At 39.7% G+C, this 20296-nt stretch overlaps 1 protein-coding gene across 2 annotated transcripts in view; it reads right to left on the reverse strand.

Annotated features, from left to right (window-relative positions):
* Positions 1-7079: 7079 nt before the first annotated feature.
* ARFGEF3 (ARFGEF family member 3) overlaps positions 7080-20296 on the reverse strand; it is a 68282-nt gene continuing 55065 nt past the window's right edge. The window contains exons 28-34 of one of the 2 annotated variants that reach the window (XM_039323039.1): positions 19975-20151; positions 18397-18511; positions 17691-17793; positions 16482-16613; positions 15239-15369; positions 12014-13241; positions 7080-10397 (exon numbers count right to left, since the gene is read on the reverse strand). In XM_039323039.1, coding sequence (XP_039178973.1) covers positions 10206-10397; positions 12014-13241; positions 15239-15369; positions 16482-16613; positions 17691-17793; positions 18397-18511; positions 19975-20151 — 2078 coding nt within the window. In that variant the 3' untranslated portion in view covers positions 7080-10205. The remainder of the gene's footprint in view (positions 10398-12013; positions 13242-15238; positions 15370-16481; positions 16614-17690; positions 17794-18396; positions 18512-19974; positions 20152-20296) is intronic. The other variant, XM_039323048.1, reaches the window with a different exon arrangement.

Here is a 20296-nt window from a genome sequence, read left to right on the forward strand (position 1 = left end):
TGAGTGCTATTTCCATCACAAAATATCTGATCTGAAGCCAGCAAATGAAGAAAGCACAAATGTTCTTTGTTCCTGCTGGAAAGGAAACCCTAGACAAGATCTTCTGCTTCACAGACTGTGCCTCCGAGAGGGGGCTGAGACGTCTCCAAGAGGAGAATAGAACCGCGGCAAGTAGCTCTGGACTTTTAGAGGAGACAACTGGGTAAAAACTATTGATTTTGTAACATAAGGCAGCAGGCTGGATTATCATAATTACTTTGGATCTTGAAAAATAAATGAAGGAGCTGTAAAATAAAATGTAACGAAGGTCAGCCATTGATTAGGAAATCTGCCAGCCGAAAGTAAAATGTTGTGTCATCTTGCAGCCTTTTTCAGTTGTTCAGTAAGGCAAACGATTTATCAGAAATGATAGTAACCCACTTATGAAAGGGGAAAAAATACAAAACGGATAACAAACAGGTAACTCCTCTCCCCCAGCATCTATAACCCCAAATCTTATTTATTTACTTAAAAGAGCTATGTAGCACCCAATTCTGTGTCATAATTCTGGTGGGTTACAAATAATAACACAATGAGAAGCACAACAAGTGTTCTGCCTATAGAGCTTCAAAACAGAAGTCTTGCAGATGCATTGGGCCAGAACTTCCAAATTTCCCAGGAAATACGGTGAAAGGCTGGACTGCCTAAGAATACCTAGGTCAGGGGTAGGCAACCTTGGCTCTTTTATGACTCGTGGACTTCAACTCCCAGAATTCCTGAGCCAGCTGGCTCAGGAATTCTGGGAGTTGAAGTCCACGAGTCATAAAAGAGCCAAGGTTGCCTACCCCTGACCTAGGGATTGTTGGCAAATATCTCAGAAAGCTACCAGGTGGAGGATGTTACTATAGATTCATGTTTTTTGCAAAGTAGGTTATTTACACTTTAGCCTTGAATGCAATGCATGAAAAACACAACAGCTGGCCCAGGGAGTGGATATTAACATTTGGTCCCACTATAGGTCTGAGTGAAAATGATCCTAATAAGGAAAGCTCTTAACTTATATCAAGAGCAGCATTGTGGTAGGGACAAAGAGGTTATGTGTTACTCGCCTCCACTAATACTATGATTGTAATCTGACTTGGGCCCACTTCTGCATTCTATTTATTTTTAAAAAATGATTTGCTTTTTATCCCAGGCTACAAAGGGGCATCATTTCACATCCAGACTGGTTCATTCTATCATATAAGATAACTGGTTTGGTTTTAGCTTAACACACTGCATGCACCAAGCTATTATCACATTATGAATCTAAATTAGCTAACTGTAGTTGAGTAAATAGATAGGATTAAACAATTGCATGTTATGTTTTGTGAACCCCGACTCACTTTTGGTCCAAATTCAACAACCTTTTAAGACAGGGGTGTCAGGCTGGTTTCACCATACTGAAGCCGCGCCCACCCCATTGCCAGCAATGGCAAAACCAGCCTGATACATTGCGCGATGTCCAGTGATATCGCGAGTTTGACACCAGTTTTAAGACTTTTTTTAGCACTCTGTCTCTGTCTCTCTCCCTCCCTCCCTCCCCCCTCTCATGCTTCACAAGAGATAGCAACATGTCTTGAATATTTTTTAAAATGAAATTTAAAAGTACCTCTCTCATTTTGGATTCTACACCACTTGTGTCTAACCAAAAGGCAACAACAATACAATAATACGGAACTCCAGTGAGTCATGGCAAATTGAAGATGTTCTTGAAAAACAGGGACATTATTGCTGAAATTTGTGGTTAGGTGCAGGATCCGGGCCAGTGAAATCTCTCTGAAAACAGCAAAGATCTTGAGTTTGGCCACACACATCCCAGACAGCTGAGTAAACCACAGAAACTAATGCTTTTGTGGTTGGATAGGGAGAATAGCAGCTGGGAGTTGAGAGAAAATTCTATCTAAACTCATAGGTGTAATGCCGCCTTTTGGGACTCAAAGTTCTGCCAATTCTCATTTTTAATCACTTTGAAATTGATTTTTAAAATTACTTTTTAAATATTGAGAACCTCCAGAGTGGTAAATTTTATGACATTCACTGGATAAGTTTTTTTCAGTTAAAATAAGATTGAACAATGGATGTCTTGTGTGAACAAATAACTCAGAAATTTTCTAGCATTATTGGTTAAATAGATGATGCTATGGAAGAAGAACAAATTTTATTGGACAAAAATGAAATTGACTTAAATCTCAACTTAAATATGATTGACTACAAGAAGGATATTGAGCAAGGTGAAACATTTAACTTAACAGCTGAGCTTTTAACTTTATTTTTGTATTAAATTTTTACATTGTCCATCTCCCCTACAAAGTTAATAGTTAAAAAGGACATACAAATATTAGACCAGAGGAGTCTCTTAAATAGCGTTTCTATTTTGGATTTACAAAAAGGATTTGGACCAAGGATCCTCCAGGGCTACAAATATTTTCTTCTATCAACAGTTATTATTCATATAACATTGGTAAACTCCAAATCTGTTTCTAGAAATCTCCACGTCTGCCCACTTAATTTCCTTTATAATTCCAAAATGAATTGGAAGAGAATAGCTTTCGGACCAAACTAGAAAGGACTACAGTGGATTGTAGAATATTAATTAAATTCCCTCCGGGCAAGTGGACAGCATCCGAATGACATTGAGGAGTTGGGTGCTATAATTGTGGCACTTGGTAGCATATTTTGTGCTTCCAGGCCTTAGCCATGACTTTTGTCAGAGTGTCTGGAATTCTTTACCGCAGCAAAGAACAATGATCAAAATGCAAATATCAATCACTATAATAGGATCATAGCAATAAAGGAGAGACAATTTAAATCTTTCCTCTCTAGTTCCAGCCTGTAATGCACGAATAGACCACCATGCCTATGTGCAGCCATTCCTTGCACCTCAGGATTGCACCACTACAGTTCAATCACAGGAATTGACTAGATGACAGTTTTCATTACTTGTAATCAATAGGTTCAGCTCATTGTGCCAGAAATCATCTGATAATACCTAATAAGTATAATGGACACTTTATTGTCTAATTTGTTTCCTTGGGTTGAACTGTCAAGTTTATTATCCAGCGATTAGAAGAGTATAGTATAAGCCCAACTAAAGTCACCAGAGCAATGCAGACAATAGGAAAAAGGATGTCCTAGAGCACGGGTGTCAAACTCACCGTGTCACGTGACGTGTCGCGACGTATTGCAACTTTTTTCTCATTGCCGGAGCTGGGGTGGACACGGCCTCCGCATGATGCAACTAGCCCGTGGGCCGGCAGTTTGACACCCCTGTCCTATAGTAATATCCTCTAGGCTTGTTCAACACATAGCGATTTCTGTACCACTCCAGGGCCAAACAGAGAAAGTAAAATTGTCTGCTGTGCAGCCCCTGATGAATACAGAAGAGTTGTCAAAATAGCTGCTATGCAATTGACAACTGCCAGTACTGCTGCTTCTCTGAATAGGCCACAATCTGTTTTAGGGTCTACCACCTGCAGGCAAGACACAGCACAAAGACAGGCTTTCTTTCTCTCCCAAGTCAGATCCTCTAAGAATTCGCAACCAAGTGTCAGAAGGAACAGGGATGAAAAGATTATTTGGCCCAGTTTTTTTTTTTTTCCTGAAAGGGATCTAACTATTTCCTATCAGCTCAATTGTTGCAATACTGGAAAAATCTAAGACTTTAAACGGATTAAGAGGGCTAGGTTCATACATGGAGTCTGTCAGACAGGGTCATTAATGAAAATAAAATAGCTTGTTAGTGCGTTGGAACAATTACACTTGAAATGTTCACACAGTCTTTAAAGACGAATTAAGGAAAATAACAGAAAAATTGCTTGCCAGCAAATTCCTGTTAGCATTTAGATTTGGCATGATCATATTTTCAGGATGACAACTGTGGTATTCAAATCACTTGTCTTAGGACAAAAAAAAAATGATTACAAAATTAAGGGGATGTAACTAATTATCTTATTCAGTAGCATTTTTTGTTCTGACCTATTGAACTTCCCAAATAAAATTATTTATTTTATTTAAATAAATAAAAGTTCCACACTTGCTTTACTTTTTTGTAGTTTCTTTATTCTATAACACAAGCAACACAAATAATTATGATTCGTTGTAAAATATCTTCCTTTAAGAATTCCCTTTGAACAAAATATACACAAAATACATTTTGCAAAGTGACTTGCAATGAACTGTTCTTAAACACACACACAAGAAAAATGGTTCAGGTTATGTCCCTCCCTCTCCCCTCCCAACATATACCAAAAGAAGAGGGTCTAGGAGAGTTATTGTTAAGAGTGCAAGGAAAGCTATGGCAGGATCCAGACATTTTGTCAACAGATATTCCTTATAGGCTTTCATTGGCCACCATAAAACAAATGCAAAGACAACAAACTGTAAGGACCCATCCAGGGTCTCAGTACATCCTGGCGTCATAGTTCTTTACACCTAACCTTCTTCTGAGTCTTGAAGTGCTTAGAGAATTGCATATCTTGGCCAAAAACTAGGCATATCCAAGAGTAAAGGTTGGCTGGAAAGAGTCCCCAAATATCTTTCCCCCTGGAGAATAGTTTGGATTCCTGTCTTTTCATGTCTACCTAGTGATACAAGCCCAATTGTGGCAAGCATCACTATTTAATTTTTTTTTTTAAAAAAACAAATAGGATCTTTGGTATAAGAGAGAAGATGCTCCTTTGGGGGTTGCACTTCACTGTTTGGCATAGGGTCTGTCTGGGAAAAGTAATAATTGCAGAACCTGGTTAGTAAATTAATTGCTTGAAGATTGAAGTTCGTCTTTCATTTTGGTAGAGCAACTTTCCCTTTAGTTAAGGCAGAGCACCTTTTTTTTTTTGTTCAGAATGTTATGGTACAAAACAAACTCGCCAGCTGCCATGACAGACAACAACTCTGCATATACATAACAGCATTGTGTGAAAGTTCTAACTCCTACACTTTCTGTCACTGCTGTCAGTATTTGTTTTTCTGCTTCTGCCTCCAAATCATGGGCAGCTGCTAGGAGGAGAATATTTAGAATATGGATATCAGGATCCACCCTAAACTGCTTTTGCAAAATGGACATAAACAAATAAAACTGATGCAGAGCAACTACATTCTATGACTGCCCTCTGATTCCTTTAATGTGCAAATTCCATCTTAGATCCCATAATCACAACCCAAACTTTGCATAGTGAAATAGGGTGCAAGTTTCTGCCCTGAAGAACGTCCTTTCCCCCTGCCCGTTTCTCCTTCTGGGATGGATGGAGACCAAGTCACTGAGTATACGACTGCCTGATTTTGCAGGCACTATGGGAGAAGTCCAATTCCATGGCCCTGGAGGGCCTTGCGGATCAAAATGCAAACATGAGCTCTGGCCTCACAAGAGCTTAGAAGATGGAAAGGGCAGATAGATTGGCGCACACAAAATCTAATGGCTCTCTCCATCGATGTGCACCCATGGCTTGCTTGCAAGGCCAAAAGCATCACAGGCAAACGTGTCTCCCACTTTTATGACATTTCCATGATAAGTTTATAGAAGTTGGAAAAGACGAAAAATAAAATTCCTCCTTCCTCCGCTCAAGTGATTTTCAATTAAATATTAAACTAATTTTCTAGTTCCTCCCTTGACATTATCTACCATATCCTCAGAATGAGGCACTTCCTCCTCTTTCTATCCAGAGAATGTTTTTTCTTTAAGTTTGGCTGACCTTGCAGCCAACTTACATCTCAAGAGTTACATAATACTTTCAATCACCTTGAATGAATGACTGAATAAATAAATAAATAATATGACGATCTTCAGCAGGAACTGTTGTGTATCTACCGCTTGCCCTTGTGGTGAAAGCAGCAATTGGGATGTTTTTACAATCAATAGTCGTTCTTGGTAGTGGCAGGAATGTGAAATACTTCCCTTCTTCGAAAATAAATAATAATTCACTGTTGCCTGCTTTGTGTAATAGTGGCCCTACAAGTTTGTTACACAGCACTTTGTTATTCCATGCACACAATATACAAGTAACCTATACGCAACAGCACAGAACTGAAAAGCTACACTTGAAATCCGAACATTTTTTTTTTTTTCAGGAGAACAGATGAAAAAAATCTTGAGTAAGGTGATTCTCTCTCTGTTCAAGTTACCATGTTCAACAGATGCTTCAAAGGGGCAAGCTAGAATATGCGCATAAGATCTCACTAGCAAACAGTGTAGGTGTACACCGTGTGAAAATGTCCCCCAAAACACAGGTCGGCAACCTGCGGCTCCGGAGCCGCATGCGGCTCTTTGAGCCTTCCCATGCGGCTCCCAGCCTCCTCTGCCTTTGCAGAGAGAGAGACAGAGACAGAGAGAGGAATTGCGCTTCCCTGCTTCTCTCTCTCTCTCTCTGTGTTTTGTGTGTGTGTGTGTGTGTGTGTGTGTGTGTGTGTGTGTGTGTGTGTGTGTGTGTGTGTGTGTGTGTGTGTGTATATATATATATATAAAAAAGAGAGTGCACTCACAGTGTTCTCCGAGGAGCTGAAAAGCTTACTGGGCTGAGCTCTTCCCTTTGCTGCATCTCTGCAGGAAGCAGGAAGCAGGAAGGGCAGGAGAGAGCTAGCTAGCCCAGCTAGGCTGACTCAGGAATTCTGGGAGTTGAAGTCCATGAGTCATAAAAGAGACGAGGTTGCTTACCCCTGATCTTGTTGGACAACAGCCTGAAGCTTGTCAGGTGAGCAGCAGATAGGAGAGGGGGGGAGAAAGAGAGAGAGAGAGAAAGAGAGAGAGAGAGAGAGAGAGAGGAAAGAGAGAGAGAGAAAGAAAGAGAGCGGGGGAAGAGGAGTGGCAGATCAAGGGCAGATAGAGAGGGAGGGAGAGAGAGACCCTTTTGACATCTAAAATGAAGATAACACTGCATATATCCTTTTTTATCTCTGTGTGTGTGTGTGTGTATGTATATATATATATACATACATACATATACATATACATATATATACACACATACACACACACACACAAACACACACACACAAACACACACACACACCTATAATAAAGGTAAAAAAGGATATATGCAGTGTTATCTTCATTTTAGATATCAAAATGGTTTTGCGGCTCCCAGTGTTTTGTTTTTGGTGGGAAACGGGTCCAAGTGGCTCTTTAAGTGTTTTGGGTTGCCTACCCCTGCCCTAAAACAATTCCCTCTTCACAAAGAACCAGAGAAACACAGCATTATTTAAACCTTGTAAGAACAAACAAACAGAAGAATCAAACAATCATCTCAGGGCATAGCACTGACAAAGAATTCCATAATTCATAATAAACAATCACTAGAGTTCAGCAGCAGCTGACACAACGTGTACATTCAAAGTCTTCTGTTAACTGAATGAGAAAATGGGGAAGCAAAGGAAACAGGACCGTTTACTGTTCAAGCAAGCTACAAGGCATCATATAGCAGGCTGATTAAGGCTCTTCACTCAATCAGTTCAATGACCATGGTTGGAAATGAAGGCTAGCACAACAAGCAATGCATAGCACTGCTCATAAGTTTGATCCCAACTGTATCCCAGCGAGCAGGCAGAGTATTTTGCTAGTGCCCTCTAACAGATACAAGAGCAACTGCTCTCATCTGAGCATATTCCAACAATGACTTAACAAAGAGAGGGAAAGCTGATGCAGGCTTTGATCATATTCATGTAAGACACAAGGAAAGTGTGTGGGATCACATAGTACGTATTATTTTTGGAGCAGTGAAACATGGCTGCCATTTGTTCAGTTTTTGCAGCAGTTCAAGGGTGAGCTCCCCTTTACTGGTGGAGCTGAGATTCACACCTCACACGCTGCCTATAGGCATTTTCACACCAGTGTCCTGAATTCCCCTGGCATGAGCTCCAGACCAGCCTGCTCTTTTCCCACTTGCTTTTGAATCCAAAGCAGCTTAATCACTGTCTCTGCAAGTCTTTGTGGGTCGTTGGTTTTTCTCACTGACAAAATCGCATGCCTTCCCATGCTACCTGCCCCTGAACTCATCGTATCTTGATCCATAAGGTTTCCAATATTTAGAATTTATCTTTCTTCACTCTTGCACACCAGCCAGAATAAGATCGATAAGCATCGGTCACAACTATAAAGAATAAAATAGCTGGTGGAAAAATTGTCAGCAACAAGAAGCGATTTCACTTGTACAACTCATAGTAGTTCCTAAATGTATGAAAGGGTTGATGTTTGAATTGGCCGAGAAACCATCAGAGGACATTAGTGCTTTATTTGCATTTTTCCAATCAAGCTCACCTCACATAGATCCCATCAGAACAACTTCTCAGGGGGATTTGGAATTTATGTTTCTGTATGATCATTACAGAGGAATTGAGTGGAGGGAGTTTTAGTCATTCTGCTGTTGGTCAACTAGAGGGACAGAAAACACCCTCATGTCCTCTGACCATTCTATGTGTTTGGAGATCCAGAGTTAAGACAACCATGGTCAATTTCAGTGTGAGAAGTTGTCAGGGTGCAAATGCTATTATGAAGGCAAGATGAGGTGACAGCTGCCTGTCTCAAGTTCCCTTACTGGGCTTAACACCTAATTGACACCTCTACCCTGGTACTGCTTCAATTCTCAGCCATACCAGCCAGCTTCTGCTTCACTTCTGCTTCCCACAAATTACATACTGAATTTTTCTTCTTTTTTCTTCTACAACAGTGTTTCTCAACCTTGACAATTTTAAGGCATGTGGACTTCAACTCCCAGAATTCCACAGCCAGCATTGCTGGCTGTGGAATTCTGGGAGTTGAAGTCCACATGCCTTAAAATTGTCAAGGTTGAGAAACACTGTTCTACAAGTTTATATAATGGCCACATTATATAAACTTGTGTATTTTCCCTTCCTTGTGTATTCTTTTCTCAATTGTAACTAGCCTATTAAATTATAAATTAATACTTAAAAGTTATGCTCTACTCTCAAAAAGAAAACAGAGAGAGAGAGCATTTATACATCTTGTATGAATATAGTAAATAAATAGATGTGGTGACTCAATCTGTCCCATAATTAGCGTAACTTTTATTACATTTTGTTATATTCAGTTCTGGATGTCACCCAGCTTGCCTTAAGAAAAAAATGATGAGTGAATTATATTTCTGCTTGGCCTTAAAACTATAAAGGTCACTAAATAGAATAATCTATTTCACAGATTTGTTGTAAGGGCAAAAATTTGATAACTCTACATATTCTATTCATATGCCTAATTTTCAGATTCTTTTGTCCTGACAGGGAAGCCAGGCAATACAAAATGAAAAGCCTGAAAACAGAAAATCTGGGATACATTTTACAGTGTTTGTTAACATCCAGTGAAGAGATGAGCAAAGATATAGAACCAGAAAAAACTAAGTAATTTACAGAACATAGAAAATATATATTTGGTTTTGGGTCTGCATCAAAATGAGAAAAAAGGCTTAAATTCATTTCTCAACTGAGCATTGGACAAGTCTACCAATTTCTGGATAGGCACCTTATAGCAATATGAAATAATTCATGGCCCCTACAGTACCTCCAAGATGGTAAGTACTTTTGTCTGAAAACCTGTTACAATCACACTGAAATATAATCACTTCCTAAGTTTGGAGACCTAGTTTTCATTGCCAAGATTTTTAAAAAGGTTAGAATAAATGGGCTCCTCTGTTCGTTGGCATGACTATTGTTTTAAATTTAGATGACTTAAGGATCAGATGCCTCATTTAAGACGTAACAGAAATCTATATTAAAGACATCTCCACAATCATTACATTCTCAATGGTCAGTCTTGACGAAGTCTATTCTATGACTGTGTCCATTCCATGCTATTTTCCTTGCTCCACAATCTTCTTTGCTACCTTGTGAAAGAGACATTCTTTTTTTGCTCTTTAGAAAATATGCAGCATCAAACATACTGAGCCTGTCAGCCTGTCTGAATATCAGCATGTCTGAATACCTATTTCAAATTTAATACAAAGGCTCTTACTATCATATTCTGCTATTTTACATTCTCTAGGGTCATGAGTATGACCACACTATGCTCTTAAGATTTAACAGCATGGGATAGAGCCTGCTAGTTATTACTGACTAGCAAACGGGCAGATGTACATCGTTCTACCTTTTTTTTTTTAAAATAGACAAGTTTTCAACAAATGCACTTTATATCTGTTTCTTGAAATATGTTAGATTCAGTCTCTCTTTGATAAGGCAACTAAAGTCTTCTACACAATGATGTCATAAACCCTGCCCACTCTTCCTAGCCATTCTCTCAGAGCCTGACGAACCCGAATATCTGTCACATGGCAAGTCAATTGACTGATGCAGGGAAATACTGCTGGTTGAAGGGCGATGAAGATCTGGTCTGGTAAGGATTGAATCTGATTAAGAACTGTCAGAACCATGTTGGTCCATGCCTAAAACAATGCAAAGAGAGAGAGAGAGAAAGGGAACAAATAAATCTATAAATTAGGACAATGCAAAAAAAAAAAAAAACAAATGGAAGAGCATAGATCAGTACGGAAAATAGGAAGGACACCTTTAGAAAAAAATGCAGTATTAATGTTAAGTGAGAACATAAGGCAGTTTGGTATGAAAAACATTTTACCAGGGTTGAGTAATAGGGCTATTAGTGTAAAATTCCCAAGAAAGGAGAATAATCTCTTTAGATGAGGGACACTTAGCGACCATTTTCTATGTTCTGGTACCATATCTAGTTGATCCAGGCCAAGATGCATAAAAATGTTAATATGACAAACATGCCAGAAATGAAAAACTAAAAGGAAACAACTATTGCAATGTGCTCTACATGGAGTTGATCTTGAAGATTCAACTGGTCTAGATTGCAGCAGCACAAACAGTGATGGGTGTGCCGCATCTGTGTCTCCTCTGCTTCTTGAGCTGCACTGATTACTGGAATGCTTCTCAATACAATGCAAGGTGATGGTTATGACCCATAAAACTCTACTTACTTGAGGAAACACCTATATCCTGTGGCATCATCCCAACCTGTTTGATCCAGCATGGCTGGTATGCTCTGGGTCTCTTCAATTAAACACCATCTATTGCAGTGGTTCTCAACCTGTGGGTCGGGACCCCATTTGGGGTCGAATGACCATTTCACAGGGGTCGCCAAACAAGGCTGTCCGCCATTTTCCCCCCCTTTTCTTTGGCCAGGCCCCTGGCACCCGGTGATGTATAAGTGATTGGGGGTCACCACAACATGGGGAACTGTATTATGGGGTCGTGGCATTAGAAAGGTTGAGAACCACTGATCTATTGGGATCTGAAACCATGCCTTCTGTTGTGATACCTGCTCTCTGAAACGAGATCCTTCCTCAAAATCTGTATGACTCCCAACCTGATGGCATTCTGGAAATCCTTAAATATCTGGCTATTCTCCCAGGCCATGGTTTAGGGTGGTTCAGGCCCTGTCAAATTGTGCATAGGTGTGGATAGCTGGATCTGCTGTTAGTTCTTGTTTCTTTCCTTCATTTTTTCATATTGCTTAAGTTCAATTTTTATTCTGTTGGTTTTATTGTACACCACCCAGAGTTGTTTTGGAGTCAGCTGGTGACTACTTTGAATGAATTAAACTAAACTGAATAAAAAATATAGGATATTAACTTATTCTGGGAGGTTCACAAGGATCTTGTTGACATCTGAATTAATCTCAGAAAATTCTGAACTACAGAAGAAACTTAGATGATTTTCAGAGTGTTCATGTGAAAGTAAGTTAGACTAAGGCACTTTTGCCAAGAAGCTGTATGTATACACTTTATAGGTAGGTATCTTGTATATCAGAGCATTTTGCTAAAAATGCTATATGCTTAAGACTCATTGTGTAGACACAGGCATCTCATATTTTATACAATAGTAGGCTTCTGTTTAAAAACTAATTTATTTTATATAATCGTAGGTTTGTATTTAAAAACCAATTAAGAAACCAAGTGCCCCAATATGAAAGGCAAAAGCAGGTGTCCCAAAGTTAAAGTTCTTCCACTTTATTTCCTCTTTTCTCCTCTTTTCTTACCTGTATTTGTGCCTCCCCATCCCGGACTGATATACTGAGTGAGCTGGCAGTCGACCCGGAGCGTGGCCTCTTTTCTTGCCTAAGAATCTCTGGTCCTGCACTAAAGGAATGCCTCATCTGGCCTTGATCAATCAGATTTTGTGGCCTTTGGGGGAGAGGTGAATCTGGCCCTCTTGTACCAAGTGGATCCCCTTTCTTGTCAGCTTTCATCTCCTTGGAGAAATTAGCCAAGTTATGCTGCTGTTGTTTTCTTTTTTTATATTCCGTCATTAGTTTTGATATGGTTTTATCTGTTGCTATGGTGTAAATTTTGTTGCTAGCACTCTCCCACCATTCTTTTTTCCTGCCTTGCTCTTTCTTCTCCATTTTTGGGCTCAAAGGTGGAAGAAGCAGAATATCCGTACTTCCCTTAGGAGTGAAGTTTTCGGTGAGTGAGTCCCTAATCTGGCTTCTATCATCTTCGGAAGGGGTGTTTTTTCCGGAAAGGCCTCCTGTAGATGGTGTGGATGTTTCTGATTGAAAGGATGGAAGGATGAAGAAAGGGTCTCCTCTAAAGACAGGGAGCTCATCAGCACTATTTTCCAAATCCAAATGCATCTGAATGTAGTTGTTACATAACTCCATGCAGAGTTTGTGAAGCCTTTTGATTAGCCAAGCCCAGTCTGCATTGCTCACAGGTTGAACACTGAAAGATGGCAACCTGGCCCTCCATTGCCTCTTCTCTTTCCCTCTTGGTGGGCTGACTTGAGCAGTCTCCTCAAAAATGTCTTCATCTTCTGAAGAGCATTGTTGGGATGAATCAGTGCTCCTTTCATCATCTTCATAAAGGATTTTCTTCACCTGCTCTGCAGTGATATTTTCCTGATTGGTCACAATAGCACAGATCAGGGCATGGAAGTAGATATTGAAGCTCATGGCTGACTGGCGGTATAGGTTGGCAGCCCCACCAATGCCGGATACCTTTTTGAGCAAGCATTTCAGCCCAGTCCTTGTATCAAACTCTCTGGCTGTTCGGTAGGAGTCCAGTAGTAAATCAAAGATGACCGCCAAGTTCTGCATAGAGATGTACCTGAGGAAACCAGTGAGTTTGGTTTCTGGCAACTGGTGTATTACCTTTTCTTCAGCTTGTGATGGGCCTTTCACAAATTCTTCCAATAAAATATCGTACAAATTCTGCAGCAGCACTTGGTGGGAAAGCAGGCTCACTACAATTGTTCTGAAAGGGATACTTTGGGTAGCAGGAAGAGAAAGAAAGAGAATTTAGAACCTCATTAATGTTTCTTGAATTGCTCAATTATATTAGTCTCTTTCTTCAAGAAACCTCAGGTGATAAGGTAATAACCACCTCATAATCGTTATAATTTTTTGTTGTAAGCATTATCGTTAACTAATGCTGCTTATCATCTGCAACTTGTTCTTGCAATGTGTGGGCTTTGTTAATCGCTGTTGTATTTATAGTGCTTTCATTGTGTTTTAATACTCTCTGGTGGTGGCCTACTGGCATTAGTTTTCTAGCACCAAAGAAAATTGTGGCTTTCTGAGGTAAAAGAATAGCCAAAATGATGCCCCAAATGATGATAGTTCAGTTTGGAGGTAACAGTGGTGGGGGTGTTTTCTCTTGTGACATATGTGCATGTTTTACAGTGAGACATCACAGTGTGCCAGAAATTGTGTATGGCGGGAAGTCGTCGTCCTTGGTAACACATTCACTACTGGCAAAATAGCAAATATCTCACTGTGGCATATTTGCACACCGCAGTGTGGAAAAAGGGAAGGGTGGAATATACACAGGAACTTTCAAGGGTTTCCATTTTAAAAATGCATTTTATAAATGCATCTGACAGAGGTTGTAATTTAATCAAGAGCTGAAATTACAACTGTACTGGCCTTCTTCCTTGCTGATTTAGTCTTAAAAAGGTAGGAAAGCTTCTCCCTTTTAAACTAGATAGTTAGAGAATAGCAGTTAGTTTTAAATAGTTATTTCAATTTCTTAAATAGCTAAGGGGATATTTTTTCTGGATAAATATCTGTATCTCAAATGCCATTTAAGAAAATACATGATCTGCATGTTGGCTTAAAACTGCATTGAAGGAAAGAAACTCTGTCTTACCCAAGTTTCCTGTGTATTGGTTGCAGCATTATAAAGAAATTCAGACAGAAAAAAAGAGAAACTCGACTAAGTGAAAACAAAACTGCAATACACTTCTGGACTGACATGCAAGAGAAGATAAAATAAGCAAGCAAGCAAACCCACTTCTGTAACAAGTCTTGTAAAGAGGGACAATTGTATCCCCGCTAAAAAAAAAAATAAAAAATTACAGAATGAGCTCCCAATCAGAATAGGTTGAGAAATGGGACAGCATGAATGTTATTTATTATATTCCTACAATGAATTCATAGTTTGTACAAATGCTCACAATTAATCCAGAAATCTGGGTTTAAGGGCTGTCGGCTTTCTGCAATATCTTCTAAAAAAAAAAGTTTTTCATCATACTGTACATATATTCCCCTTCCCTCTCACATACTTTGGCTAACTCAGTGTTAGAGGTGCAAATCTGTGGTTCGCTGTGAGGGTTTGCATCTTAAGCATGCACTAATGGTGCCAAGGATATTTTATGAAGTTCACTGCCACACTCTTATTCTGAGGCAAGACCGTATGTAATGCTGGACTTTTCAAACTGCAAGTCAGCACTGCTTGGGGAGGGGGAGAGGGGTCATAAGCAACTTGGAAAGAGAGTCACCAGTTTTTAAATCTTGCACTATCAACATATGCTGCAGTCTATGTTCCTTATTCTATTGCAAAGCTTGAACATCACAGGGTGTACAGAGTAAAATTTAAAGACAAAACATTTATATTTCTTTTTCATCCCTATTCATTCTCTTTACCGATATTTATTTATTATTTAAAGGGAGCCATTGTAAAGCAGAGTTTGGAAACATCTGATCTACTGAATTACACATTCCAACTACTTTTTATTTTCCACTGTAAGACACTTAACCAGGGGTCTTCAAACTTGGCCCTTTTATGACTTGTGGACTTCAACTCCCAGAATTCCTCAGCCAGCGTGCCTGGCTGAGGAATTCTGGGAGTTGAAGGCCACAAGTCATAAAAGGGCCAAGTTTGAAGACCCCTGCACTAAACTATCCAAATATTAATATGAGTATAAAGTGCCTTTCCTCTGCCTCATTTTGCTTGTTGTTTAATCTTAGAAATCTGTTTCTTACCTTTTTTGCGAATGGCCATTGGACTTCTTATCAGGAGGCAGCTCAATAATAAGCACACAAGACTGAGCATGCTCAAATCCTTCCTTGTTATTGGGTGTCTTTGGGGAGCACTGGGTATCCAACATGAACACCTATGGGGGGGAAAATCATATCAATGTGCTGTTGCCTTATTGTTATTCAGGAACTAGAGGCAACTCAGCACCAGAGCAAGCAATCTGGAATTAAAATGAGACAATCTAAGTCTTGGTATCAACGTTGTGACAATTAAGAAATTGCAGCCATTTTAGCTTTTGCTTTACTTGTGCTTTTTCTGATGCTTGGGATTCTCAGATGTAGAAGGGGGGAATACTTGAGCTTTTTAAGTTAGTCTAAACAGTTGCAGCTGGGTGAGCTTCAAGGTCAATTCTAGATAAAGTTTTGGCTGGGCTGTGAAGTGCGGAGGAGAGCGCCCCCCTTTTAGATTAATTGTTGAATGTGATTTAATGACAGCCTTTCTGGGGTGGGAATTGCAACTTGTTACATTGTATGGGGGGGACTTTAGTTTTGGGTTCAACTATGTAAGTGCCGATACTTTGTTTCCTGAATAAAATGTTCTTTAAGGAAAAAATCTTTGCCTTGAAGTTCTTTTAATTGGTTTCATCTATCGGAACCATGACACTTGGACTATTTACTTAATTCATCTCAGGTAGAGGACCTCAGCAAGACTAGAGGAACTACCTTTGTGCAGAACATTCCCCAAACAATCTGTTGGATCAAGGGCCTCAAGGCAGATCCTTTTCAATCTACATTGCAAATGGAGTTGTTCAATGGGCAAAATCTGCCCAGACGAATACCTGATATTTCCACCCTCAACACTCAATGAATTACATTTTTCATAAGGTTTCTTGATCTTGCCTACTTAAACTTAATTCAGCTCAGTGAGGGCATCAACGTCCAGGGATCATTCCCTTGAATTGGAAGGGCAATACACAAACTTTAAACATAAACAGATAAATAAAATCGTGTATATATATATCAGGGTAATTAACATTAGATAACTGAAGTCAGTTATGTTACCAACATAAAACCCCCATCTTTATAGACCGGATAACATAAAAAAAAACTCAAGAGCATGATTAAAATGCTCCAAATGAATTCCCAAATAATCTAGTCAAACCTAAGCATTGATTTTATTGGAAGTATTAAGCCATCTTAAGAATGCATCAGTGCACAGACCAGTTAAGTATGGAACAAAGTTGTTTACTTGTTGGGCCATCGCTCTTATTCTCCAGTATTCAGCTTCGGCACTAGGAGAGAGGGAAGGAGCTGCCATTTTCACCTCACAGGCATCACTGCTTAGATTTTCAGAGCCACTGTGGAAATAGCCCAACAGATTCTACAGAGAGGCAAAATGTTATTGGTATAATAAACTATATCTTAAGCAACATACAAAGCTGAATAGCGTTTTCTCATATTACACTATTGTTAGTTGTACTTTCTATTTTTCCAATATAAACCTGATAGTACAGTTAATTTTGGCTCACATCATAGATATTGGGTTGGTACATTTTGTAAGATGGTGCAACCAAGATTCACAAACTAAACATGGTTTGCTGTGCCATGCAACTAATGTTCACTAAAGTCCACTGTAAAGGAAAGTAACAGGTAGTTTTTGACTTACCACCATCACTGATCCTGGCAATTATAGTCATAATCATGACCATCATAAGGCAGGTCAACATGTAGATTGGCCCAATTTTATAACCTTTTTTAAGGCAATTGTTAAGTGAACCCATTGTTTGCTATGGGTCAGTTTTACTGGAAACTATAACAAAATGCCAGTTTCTGGCAAAACCATTGTAAATGTGACCACAGAGTGCTGTAATCAGCTGTAAATGCTGGCCAGTTGCTGAGAACCTAAAATGTGATCACATGACTGTAGGGGAAGGTGTTTTTTGATGTTGGAATTTTGAAACCAGGTCGTAAGTAGCTTTGGGAGAGGGTCCATCATAGTATATAGGCCAGTGGTGGTGAATCTATCGCACGGGTGAAAGAGGCGGCACTCAGAGCCCTCTCTGTGGGCACATATGCTGTTACCCCAGCCTTGCCTCCGCCCACGACCCCCTCCTCACCAGCAGCCTCCCTGGAGGAGAGTCGCCCCTGAGTGTGGCCCACGTGGAGCAATGCAGCCAAGGACATGGCAGCCAGGCAGCGTAGACAAGACTCTGCCCTCACGCCCCAATGCGCACAGTTGATGCTGCAGGGTGTGGCCAGAGGGCGTGGCCGCCATGGCGCTTCTGGGCTGACTGGGTGGTCTGCGGCGGGCCCTGGAGGTGATGAGTGGCCCTGCAGGCAGGCAGGGTGGGGCGGAGCAGGGGCGGAGCAGGGGTGGGGCAGGGTGTGGAGCAGGGCCAGGGCCAGTTTTTGGGCACTTGGTCTCTAAAAGGTTCGCCATCACTGACACAGGCTATACCTTCACTGGTTCAAGAGTAGTTGAAAAAGCATCCTCTAAGGCACAACATGCCAGACGCCACATTTCTTCAGTAAAAACAGGACCAGCTGTCACAAGTACATATCTGCAGAGAAGGAACAAGATGGTGGAAGACACAGATAATCATTTGGTATTATCTAATGCAACTTCTCCCCTCTTCACACCCTTAAAATCTCTTCGGGGAGTTCCCCAACTCTTCAGAGCATTTGCAAGAAGATGTACACAGGCAAAAGGCAGTGGCCTTCTCCTACTAATTGTTGAATATTCAGTTATTAGAAGACAACTATTGGATTCCATTCATTCATTTGACAATCAGATGACAGTCCTTATTGATCTGCCAGCTAGGTTAGAGAATTGTGAAGAAATTTATGTGCTATCAAAGTACTGAGTCTTTGTTTGCATTTGATTTTCATGTCTATGTCACCCAGGAGAGGTTCACAGAAATAATAATCATTTAGCCAGTGATAAATTTACTATGTACAATCAGGATGTTATGCAGGGGAAACATATCACAAAACGAAAGCAAACAACAACAATAAGAAGAGCAATACAACAACTTCCATTCTTTTTTGACCTTTCATTTAGTGTTACTATTCTGTTTGGATAGGAAACAAAGAGAATTTTTAGGTACTTGAAGAACACAAATATTGATTTACTTCACTCTCAGTTAAAAGAATATCTGTACTACCTGATACAAGAGCACCCGACTCTAGAGATGGTCTCTGTGGTTTCCGCCACACAAGCTACAAGTAACTTGAAAAGATCTTTGAGCATTGTGTTGATCATATTTTCATAGCCAACATCTTAAAAAAAGAAGAAAAGTATTACTAGAAGAAAAAAAAAAGCCTTCCTTTACTTCTTGTGAGCTTAGGGAACTGCCATATTATTTTTTGAAAATAGATGTGGAACTGCTCTGTTTCCTCCTAATCATTACCAAAGCTTGGTAATTATAGCCAGTTTGGTCTAGTGGTTGAGGTACCAGGCTAGAAAGCAGGGGACCATGAGTTCAAATCCTGCCTTAGCCATGAAAGCCAGCTGGGCGACCTTGGGCCAGTTGCACTCTCTCTTAGCCCAACCCACCACATAGGGCTGTTTTTGTAGGGAAAATAGGAGGAGGAAGCAGTATTGGGTATGTTCACTATCTTGTATTGCTGCATTTGTAGAAACAAAAAAGATGAGGTATAAATAAGTACATAAATAAATAAAAAATAAAAACAATTCTGGTCTCCTAACCAAGTGCTATAATTCAAGTACTTAAGTTTTTGAGATTAACCAAGTTTGACTAGGTACTGCCATATGTATTAGAGTTTTCCTACTGATTTATAACCAAATTATGATATATAAGAACAATTTGTGAACCATCCCAAATTTTGTTTTTGAGCAAAAAATGTGCTATTTTGGCAGAATGTTTTGTTTAATCTTGATTTAAAAAAGACAACCCACCCAGTATCCTAACTAGAAGCATCTAGGGATGCTTGCATGCCTGGAATCTAAGTTCTACTATGCGACCGATGATATCACGTTGAGACTGTGTATAATTTTGATACTTTGGGGACACCATTCTCTCATATTTTTTCTGCTTGCCCCACCAGATCCAATAATGTGGACATGCTCTAGGCTCCTTTCTATGAAATGGTGTTATCTTGCAGGACCCAGGAGATGTGCTTCTCTGCCATCATGGTGCCTGCACTCTAGAGCAAGATGCCTCTGGAGATCCAGAGGGTTCTGACCTTGTTGTTGTATAAGACATTAAAGACCTGCATTTTCTCTCAAGCACTATGGCCAGGTAGTTAAAAGAGGTCACTGAAAGAGAGTTATTTGGTACCCCTGGTACACAGTATAGTAATTGATTTATTGTAATTGTTTTAACTGTTTTGAACTGCCCTTGTTTTTGTTTTATTATTATTAGTAGACCAGAGTCTGCAGTGAACTGGATGGCCATATAAAATACATGTGTTGTGTGTATAAATAAGTAGGTTTCAATTATTTTTTGAAAACTCTGAACAAATATCTTTCGATTTCCATTTTTTGAAATGTCAATACAAACCAAAGAAATTTAGCTGAATTATTCCATTTTCTCCCTGTCTGCTGAAATAGAAAGCAGTAATAAATATGAAATACATGAAGAAACTAAACCAGTTTTACTTTAACATGGCCTCTTTCTCATTTCAGTGGTTAATCCACATGCTTTTGATTACGTTGCATGAATCTACAACAGTCATATTTATTTGGCACAAGGTTAACAAGTGAGATGTGCTTTGCTCACCTGAATGTATGAAACTTTGAATGTGCTCCACCACTAATTCGCAGGAAAGGCCAATGGCATGTTTGAAATTAGCGGATGCCCCATCCCAGTAAGAATGATCACTGTGGCTGCGATGAAGCCAAAGAGACATTGTAGGGAGCAGGAGGTGTACAACTGCATAAATACCAAATCCTGGGCCTAAAAGATAAAAAAGAGCAGGATAAAGAATCTCCTCCCCTTTCAAATATAAGCTTAGGTTAACTCATGCTCTTACTCTGGTGCTATATCTCAAGAAAGCAGAGAAGAGGAATTTTTGACTGACTAGGCTAGAGAGAGAGAAACT

Source organism: Crotalus tigris, unplaced genomic scaffold (assembly GCF_016545835.1).
Source record: "Crotalus tigris isolate CLP2741 ecotype Arizona unplaced genomic scaffold, ASM1654583v1 scf7180000017611.44802233496:7321179, whole genome shotgun sequence".
In the NCBI taxonomy this organism is placed as follows: Eukaryota; Metazoa; Chordata; class Lepidosauria; order Squamata; family Viperidae; genus Crotalus; species Crotalus tigris.